General features: G+C 41.2%; 1 protein-coding gene across 1 annotated transcript in view; it reads right to left on the bottom strand.

The window, feature by feature from the left end:
- The window catches only part of ZC3H13 (zinc finger CCCH-type containing 13), a 100,054-nt gene that overhangs the window by 49,439 nt on the left and 40,809 nt on the right, over positions 1–9,806 (bottom strand). The window contains exon 9 of the mRNA XM_045289071.1: positions 2,158–2,468. Coding sequence (XP_045145006.1) covers positions 2,158–2,468 — 311 coding nt within the window. The remainder of the gene's footprint in view (positions 1–2,157; positions 2,469–9,806) is intronic.

Raw genomic sequence — 9,806 nt, 5'->3', positions numbered from 1 at the left:
ACTTAGACTGATCCATCCAGATCTGATGCTGGACCCCCATCTTAGCTCTTGCCACCCTCCAACCCAGCGGTTCTTAACCTTCCTAAGGCTGCGACCCTTTCATACAGTTCCTCATGCTGTGGTGACCCCCAACCATAAAATTATTTTCGTTGCTAATTCATCACTGTCATTTTGCTACTGTTATGAATCGGGCGACCCCTGCGAAAGGGTCATTCGACTCCCAAAGGGGTTGCGACCCACAGGTTGAGAACAGCTGCCCTAGAGGTCCAAGGCGTGGCTGATGGGTTGGAAACGTTGAGCTCTCAGTTAGGGACTGAGGGCGTAAATCCACCCCATACTTTCTAAGAACTGGCAGAGAGCAGGAATCTACTCTTCAGATATGCCTGGAATAGGCATAAATTGATTATAGCTAAACATCATCTAAAGTAACAAAAGTATCCTAAAAAAGAAACCTGGCTCTTTTGATCAGATTCTTATAGCTCTTACACCCTGTCATTAACCACACAGATGATGCTATTTAAAAACCTATAGCAGCCTTTTGCCCATGTACTGCACATTTACCTTCTCTTTTCTTGCCCCAGAGGACAGGTCCAGATTTTCTCAAGGACCCAAATATCTAGTTTCCTTCAAGCCCCTACACTCTCACATTAGTACCCATCTTCCTCAACGATCACTTTATCTAACGCATAGATCCAGAGATGCCACTGAAGGGCAGAAGCATCAGGCTAAAATGTGGTAGCTCTGCATGCACATTTGTGACTTCTACTCCCCAAGTAGCAATGGTGCCCAGGGACTGGCTGATTTATTCCAGACCCTTCTCTCCTGACCCCCATCTGTCTGTACAGACACACCCTCCCGCTGACATCACCATACACCACAAAACAACTCTGAACTACAGGGGCATCGGTATGTGCCGTAACTCTGGCATAGAAGGTTAAAAAGAAGTAAAATACACGATTTGTTACTAAAAGAATTCTTCCTGTAACATAAGTATCCCTTACCACAAAGCACCCTGACAAGGCTTATCTACATACTGATTTCCCTTCTTTCGTATGTTTAGTACTCATGTTTTGAAATAATACGGAAAAGTTTTCATTCATTAAGCACTCATTAAATGTATACTATATCCCTAGTCAACTCTATTTGTTATCTTATTAAAATTAAAATAGATAGGTATAAGAGAATTTTCTCATCTTACCAATGCTCCATAAATACTGTTGTGCTGCTCTGGCTCCAAAATCATGCACACAAGGAATAATTCTACAAAATAGGTGCTCTCTCCGGTCCCTACCTATGCATCCATCATTTTCTTGAATAAAAGAACTTGATTAATTATTGCTTGCACTGTTGATAGGAAGAGAATAACTAAGTTCAACATGTTTCATAGGAAACTATTACACTGTACTGACAGAGAGGCTTTAAAATGCATATTAAATAAAAAGGGTATGAAGTAAGCATTCCCTGAGTACTCACTAAGCTTAAAATTTAACTCAGAAGAAGTTAGGAGGGGGGAAGAAACCCTGTGAAGTGAAACACATAGGAACAAGACAAGAGTAAAGAGGAGGAGAGGCATCCGACGGTATGCTAGGTGATCTTCCTTCTGCAGTTTCTAGAGGGCGTAACCAAGTCAAAGTAGCTTACTTCTCAGGCATCTAGAAAGGAAGCCAGCCTTGTTGATTTCATCGCTATACATCACATCTAGAAATCTGCTTGCTTGTTGGCAACCTCTTGCGGGTTCCTCCCAGCCCACACCCCTGTATCAAAGGACTCTTATCCGTTCAAGTTCTGTTCTCCAATTTCCTTCTGTTCTTTTTGTCTTTTTATAAAAAGTAATTAAGCAATTGAGAGGGACAATCTAAGAATCAGTTAACCAAACATTTAAGAGTACTCAGTAGAATGCCAACTTATCTAAAGAAAGCACCAGTAACTTTATATGCTGAAAAATGCCCACTTGTCTCTACTTAAATGTTGGCATTACAGTGTCTTGTCAGCATCTCCTATCACCCTCTAGACTTCTCTAGTCTATGTGGTACAGAAGACTTAAAATAGTACATTCCTCCTCTCTCCCTTGTTATAAATTAGATGCAAATTTTTTAAATAAAGAAAATATCTAAATAAAAACTTAAAAAGAAAATTAAGCTGTAGTGCAATACATACCTTCCCTCCTTTCATGACGCCGATCATGAGACTGTGAAGATCGATCATGATCGTGCCTCCCTTTCTCTCGCATTGGAGAACGGTGTCTTGGAGGGCTTTGCTTTCTCTGAGGAGAAGACAAAGAATGTGAAGGATACGGAGAAGCAGAGCGCTGCAATGGTGGCGTTATTGTCCGCTGGTAAGATGGTGACGGTGTTCGTTTTCGACGAGGAGAAGGAGAATGTCTCTGAATAGAAGATCCTGACTGTGAGGACGAGGAGTGGTGTCTAGAAGATATAGGAGAGTGGTGCTGCCCTGCTGGGGAAGTAGACCTATTGGGAAAAACAATAACAAACAATGGGCTCAAAAGCCTTCACTTCCAGCCAAATAAAACCTTGAAAAATGAGAACATTAGATGTAAGACCTAAGCTAAAGGTGCGAACAATAATTCTTTGATCACATTTAACTCACGGTACAATAAAATAATTAATTGGATTTTTAAAAATTTCCTTGCATTTTAAGACACAGGCTAATGCAGTGTCTTTCTCCCAGATCTTGACCCGAAGGCATGTTCAGATATTCCACTGAGCAGAGACTGTCTCCCTCATTCAATGAGTCCCTCTTGTCAGAGTGTGACCAGGGACTGGAGCGAGAACGTGTCGATGAGCCCTAGATGGAAAGTGCTGGGAGAAGGCCTTTCATTCCAGGCTGCTGGGAAAGGGAAAACCCTCAGCAGCGGAGCCCCGATTACAGTGTGTTCTGCTTGGTGTGGCATGTTGGGCGGGGAAACCAGGAGAGGGGGTTCAGGGACTGACAACAAATACACATTGTTTTAATCTTCAATCACCTGTCTTCACAGGCAGCTGAGATCTATGTACAGTTCTTGATTTACCCAATGCATTCTCTATTCCCTCCAAATCACCTTTTTTTCCTACTTGCTGATAAACAATTTATAGCCGTAAGCAGCAAATGTGAAGTACTCCCAGAGTCTGTTACATCCTGGGCCCTCTTCACACTGAATATGCGTCACTGTGTGAGTGTGCATGTGTGTAACTAATGTATAGAAAACAACGCTCTAGGTATCACATCCCTACCAATGATAATCATATTCCTAAAAATAATTATTTCAGGAGTAGATAGCAAAAAATTCTGAACTCTAGTTCAATTATTTGGGAATTACTTTTGGTGACTGTGATAATTTTTTTTAAAATATCCACAGTGGTAGGAAAACCAGCATCAATTCTAAACGAGAGTATCTCAGCCTCAAACACGCAACCAGACCCCCTGCTCTGAGTTGATTCCAGCTCACAACGACTGCTGAACTGAGCAGAACTGCCTTCTAGGGTTTCCAAGACTATCAATCCATCCAGGGGCAGTCTCATCTTTCTCCAAAAGCGTGGCTACTAAGTTTGGACTGCTGACCTTTAAGTCAGAGGTCCAACACTGCTGAAATTCTGAACGAAATGGTTTTTTGTTAAAGGCCATCCTGTGCATTATAAGGGTACTGAGCAGTATCTCTGGTCGATACCTACCAGATACAAGTAGCACACTGACTGCAATGCAGGACAGTAAAAATTATTCTAGACATTGCCAATGTCCCTCTGGAAGGCAAGGCTGCCCCCTGGTTGAAGACTGATGCCTTCAACTATATGTTTATAAATACAGCCTTAAAACGCCACTCTCATGGAGTCAAATCTGACTCACAGCGACCCTATGAGATCTGCAGAACGCCCGTGACGCTGTCAGGAAAGTGACCCGAGACACGACACTAAGAGCATCTGCTTTCAGAATGTGGACTTAAGCAAATGAAGAAAAACACCAATGTTGTTAAATGTTGTCCAGTCAATTTTTCAACTCAGCTTGACAGAGTCCTACTAGAACTGCCCCACTGGTTTTCCTCGGGGATGATCTTTCTCAGAACAGATGGTCAAGCCTTGCTGTCAGGAAACCTGAGTGGGCTTGAACGGACAACCTTAGAGTTACCAGCAAGGTCTTTAACCACGGTGCCATAAAAAAAGCTCCTTTTCAGGATGATAGCTAACTTTTAAAAAAAGGCAGTTACTTAGACTACCACATTCATTTTTACTATCTATGATTTTACTGAAACTTTATGATTTAATTAATATTTCAGTGCCTTTTCATTATTAAAATACTTAAGCAATCAAGTCACTAAAACTCAACTGATTCTAAAAAAAAATTTCTTTACTTACAAATACAAGTGGAAATGCCTTGTGGGTGTACCCCAATTGAAAAAACATTTAGGATCAATGGTCATTCAAATGGTTTCTACTGTTATCAGGTTATAGTTTAAAATGGTGAAGGTGACATAATCTATTCAAAATATGTTCCAATGAACCGGCATTTTGGTTAGTTTTGAGTTTATTCCTGGGGGTAGACTGAACACTGATCATAGAATATATACACTCACTGGTCTTCAGTGATTCATTCACAGAACTTAAAAAAGTACACATATACAAATACTCTTATTTTTAAAAAGCATTATATTGTTCAATCAGATTTCTACTCATTTTTGGTACATGACAGGGAGTAAGAAGCTTCCATTCAAGCTTAGAAAAACATAACTACCAGGGCCAGGGACTCACTGTGCTAACATTTTGTGGCTTTTAATTAGATTGCTTTTATAGCCCATCCTGCCAAAAAAAAAAAAAGTTTACGTTTTCATTACTTTAATTCAGGGATTCTTATGTTTTCCTCTCTGCCAATACGAGGCTGGAAGTCATGCTACGAATAGTTCAAATACCAACAGGGTCATCCAAGCATGGCAGGCAGGTTTCAACTGAGCTTCCAGACTAAGAAAGCGTAGGAGGAACAACTGAGACACGAAAGAAACGCTAGCCACTGAACATGTTATGACCAGTAGCCCTGTCAGATACAGCGCAGGAAGACAAGTCCCTCAGGTTGGACGGCACGCACACACAACTGGGGAAACGTCTTCTCAAAATCGAGTCAATCTTAAGAAAGAGATGGAGCACAGCGCTTGGGACAATCATCTGCCGATGGGGCAGACACACAAGAAGAAACAGCTGCAAACGTCCAATGACAACTGGAAAATGGAATGTACTAAAGTGAATCTCATAAAACTGGAAGTCATCAAAAGTAAAGTGGAACACATAAAGATTGATATATACTAGGCACTGATAAGGTAACATGAAATGATGCTGGCCATTTTTAATGAGATAAGCACATGGTTTCTGATGCCAAAAAAGGCAAACTGAAGAGAAATGGTGTTATATTTATCACCAAAAGGAACATTTCGAGATCTATTATGAAGTACAATGCTGTCTGTGATAGAGAAGTACAACGACTATTATTTAAATTTACACACAAATCCATAAAACCAATCATGGAATAAATTGAGGAATCGTACAATCAAGATGCACTGATAATTACTAGTGACTGAAATGTAAAAGTAGCAAACAAAGGAGAAGGTATTTGTAAAATAAGGCCTACTGATAGAAATGTTGGAAATCACATGATAGAATTTTGCAAGATCAATGATTGCCTCCTTGAAAATCCGTTTTTTTCGAGCAATATAAATGGTGACTATATACATATGAAAGATGGATACACAGGAATCAAATCTACTACATCTGGAGGTATTAGAGAGCTCAATATCATCTTACAGGGGCCAAATATGGAATAGACAAATCAATTGTTCTTATGCAAATTTAGGTTGAAGCAGAGGAAAATGAAAACACGTCTAATGAGGCAAACCATGGCCTGGCTGAAATATATTTGAGAACATCTAAACAATAGATTTGGCACACTGAATATGAATAACCGGAGACCAGACTAGCTGTCGGTGAAATCAAAATTAAACGAAGAAAGCAAAATTGCCATAGTTAATTCTGACTCAAAAGCAAAAGATGCATCCACTGTTAGTGAGTCAATTCGGAGCAAAGCAAATGGCTGTTTTAGAAAACAAAAGAAAATGGTTGTCAGAGGAGACTCGGAAATCTGCTCTTGGACTTACAAACACCGAAGATTTCCGAGGACACCTGGAGAAGACAAAGTAAAGTAGTATAATAAATAAATGCTCAGCGATCTAGTTAGAAAACCAAAAGCGCAGAGCACAGTGAAAGACCAGAAGGAAAAATTCAGGCCTGAGTTGAAATACTCAGGGAATATAATGGGAAAATATTGAGTGATGCAGAAAGAAGATGGAATAAACAACGTTACTGTATCAAAAAGAACTAGTCGACATTCAGCTATTTCCAGAGTTAGCATATAAGTAAAAACCATTGACACTGAAAGAAGTCAAAGTGTCAAAGTTACACAGAAGATATTTCTAAAATTGAGGAACCAGGAATTAATGCAAAGAGAAATGTTCAGCAAATTGATGCAGCACTAGAGGTACTCACTCCTCTGTCAAGAAATTTCAAAGACAACCATCTGCCTAACTGACAGGAAGAGATCCTTATTTATGCCCCTTTCAAAGAAAGGTGACCCAACAGAATGAAGAAATTATAGAATAATGATATTTATAGAAAACTGTCATAAATTTGAGAAGGAGCTGCTAAAATTTAAGCTGGATGCAGAAGGAGGCATGGAATAGAAGGGCACTGTTGACATGAGATGGATCTTGGTTGAACGCAGAAAATACCAGAGAAATGTTTCTCTGCACTTCACTGGCAATATATGGCATCGGCTCTGTGGATCATAGCAAATTATGGATAAAACTGAGAAGAACGCGAATTCCAGAACATTTCATTGTGCTCATTTAGAACCTGTACAAAAGTCTAAGAGTTAGTTACTTGAACAGACAAACGAGATTGCATATCTTAAAATCAGGAAAGGGGTGCTTCAGACTGGTACATTTTCACGATACTTATTCAATATGAATGCTGAGCACAATCAGAGAAGCTGGATATATGAACACCAACACGGCATATTAACAACCTGTGACATGCAGATGACACACCATGTTTGCTGGAAGAGAGGAGGACTTGAAGCACTTACTGGTGAATAAAAGCCTACCGTTTTCAATATGAACTATAATTCTATGTAAAGAAAACCAACATTTTCTCAATTGGATCAATACACAAAATCGTAATAAATAGGAAAAGATTGAAGTTGTCAAAGACTTGATTTTACTTGGATCCACAAAGGCCACTCAAGGAAGCAGTAGTGACAAAATCAAACAATGCACTGCACTGGGCAAATCTCCTACACAAGATCTCTTGGTGCCTGGCTATCAAAAGATATAGCGTCGGGCGGGATCTAGGGGGAGGGGGAGTGAGAAAAAAAGATAGCGTCTGGGGTCTTGAAGGCTAGAAGCGGCCATCTAGCTCAGAAGAAACAGAGCCCACGTGGAAGCACAACAGCCTATGTGATCACGAGGTGTTGAAGGGATCAGGTATCAGGCATCAAAGAACAAAAAAATCAAATCATTGTGAAGGAGGGGGGGGAGGAGTACAGATTGGGGACCCAAGAAGACCCATCAGTAAGCAACTGGACATCCCCTTAGGAAAGGGTTGTGGGGAGGAGACGAGCCAGTCAGGGTGCAGTGCAGCAATGATGAAACATACAACTTCCCTCTAGTTCCAAATGCTTCCTCACCCCCCACTATCATGATTTCAATTCTACCTTACAAATCCAGCTACACCAGAGGATGTGCACTGGTACAGATAGGAATCAGAAACACAGGGAACCCAGGACAGATGATTCCTTCAAGACTAGAGCTGAGAGTGGGGATACCAGGAGGATGGGGGGAGTGTGGGAGGGAAAGGGGGAACCCATTACAAGGATCTACCTATAACCTCCTCCCTTGGGGATGGACAACAGAAAAATGGGTGGAGTGGGTAAGATATGACAAAATAATAATAATTTATAAATTATCAAGGGTTCATGAGGGAGGAGGGAACAGGAGGGAGCGGGAAAACGAGGAGCTGATAAGGGCTCAAGTAGAAAGCAAATGTTTTGAGAAGGATGATGACAACAAATGTACAAATGTACTTGACATAAAGGATATATGTATGGATTGTGATAAGACTTGTACGAGCCCCCAATAAAATGATTGGAAAAAAAACCTTTAAAAATAAAAAAAATAAAAGTGCTGAAGAGCAAGGATGTCGCCTTGAAGACCGAGGTGTGTGTGCCTGACCCACGCAAGGGTATTCTCAGCCACCTCACGTACATGGTGAAGTTGGACAAGAAATAAGCAAGACCAGAGATGAGTTAAATTATGCTATTGAAAAAGAATACTGGATCATTGTGATGGGTTCCCCTGTCTCCCCGCACCTTCCCCTTCCCTTCCTGGTATGGCTACTCTCGATATTGGTCCTGGGGAGTTTATCTGTCCTGGATTCCCTGTTTCCAGCTCTTATCTGTACCCGTGTACATGCTCTGGTCTAGCCAAATTTGTAAGGTAGAATTGGGGTCATGGTAGTGGGGGCAATAAAAAACTAGAGGAAAGTTGTATGTTTCATCAGTACTATACTGCACCCTGACTGGCTCGTCTCCTTCCCACAGCCCTTCTGTAAGGAGATGTCCAGTTGCCTACAGATGGGTTTTGGGTCCCCACTCTGTACTCCCCCACATTCATAATATGATTTTTGTTTTTTGATGCCTGATACTTGATCCCATTGACACCTCGTGATCGCACAGGTTGGTGTGCTTCTTCAATGCGGGCTTTGTTGCTTCTCAGCTAGATAGACGCTTGTTTATCTTCAAGCCTTAAAGATCCCAGATGTTATATCTTTTGATAGCCAGGCACCATCAGCTTTCTTCACCACCTTTCCTTATGCACCCACTTTGTCTTCAGCGCTTGTGTCAGGAAGGTGAACATCATGGAATGCCAGGTTAATAGAACAAAGTATTCTTGTGTTGAAGGAGTACTTGAGTAGAGGCCCAATGTCCATTTGCTGCCTTAATACTAATCCTATAACTATATGTCCATAGATCTATTTCCCCAACGTCATATATAAATACATTTACATATGTACATGCCTGTATTTAGACCTCTATAAATTCCCTTTGCCTCCTAGTTCTTTCCTCTATTTCCTTTCACTTTCTTCTTGTCCCACTATCATGTTCAGCCTTCATTTGGGTTTCAGTTATTCTTCTTGGGCACATTGCCCTTGATCAAGCCCTACCAGTCCTCCTACACCTCCTCGCCATCAATTTTAGGGGAACTTGTTGTTCCCCTGTCCGTGGGTTTAACAACTACTTCCTTTCCCCGCTTCCCCCTCTCCCGGGACCCCCTGGAACCGTCAGTCCCATTGTTTTCTCCTCAAGATGGTTTATTACACCTATCTTATCTAGACAGACATGCAGAGATAATAATATGCACAAAAACAAGACAGCAAAACAAAGCTACAAAAGCAACAACAAAAACAGCAACCAAAGACAAACAAACAAACAAACCAAAAAGCCTAGAAATAGTTCACGGTCTTTTTGTTGACCTTTAGGGATGTTTTCCAGAGCCTGATAGGGTGTCACGCCCTGATGCCACAGTGTACTTTTGGTATTCCCAGGGGACTTCATCAATCTGCTCCCATTGCTGTTCTGTTGCACACTTAGCATTTCACAGGAGTGGTGGGGTCAGATTGGGCACAATTTCCACACTGTCTTCAGTGTTGTCCCCCGTAGCGCTATGGGTCAGTGAGGGCATTTTATCTCATGGCGGGGCCAGCCTATGGTCCACTCTG

Source organism: Echinops telfairi, unplaced genomic scaffold (assembly GCF_000313985.2).
Source record: "Echinops telfairi isolate 266 unplaced genomic scaffold, ASM31398v2 ScPeMD7_24;HRSCAF=84, whole genome shotgun sequence".
Lineage (NCBI taxonomy): Eukaryota > Metazoa > Chordata > Mammalia > Afrosoricida > Tenrecidae > Echinops > Echinops telfairi.
Note: the sequence above shows the minus strand (reverse complement) of the source record. Positions and strands in the feature narration are given on the sequence as shown.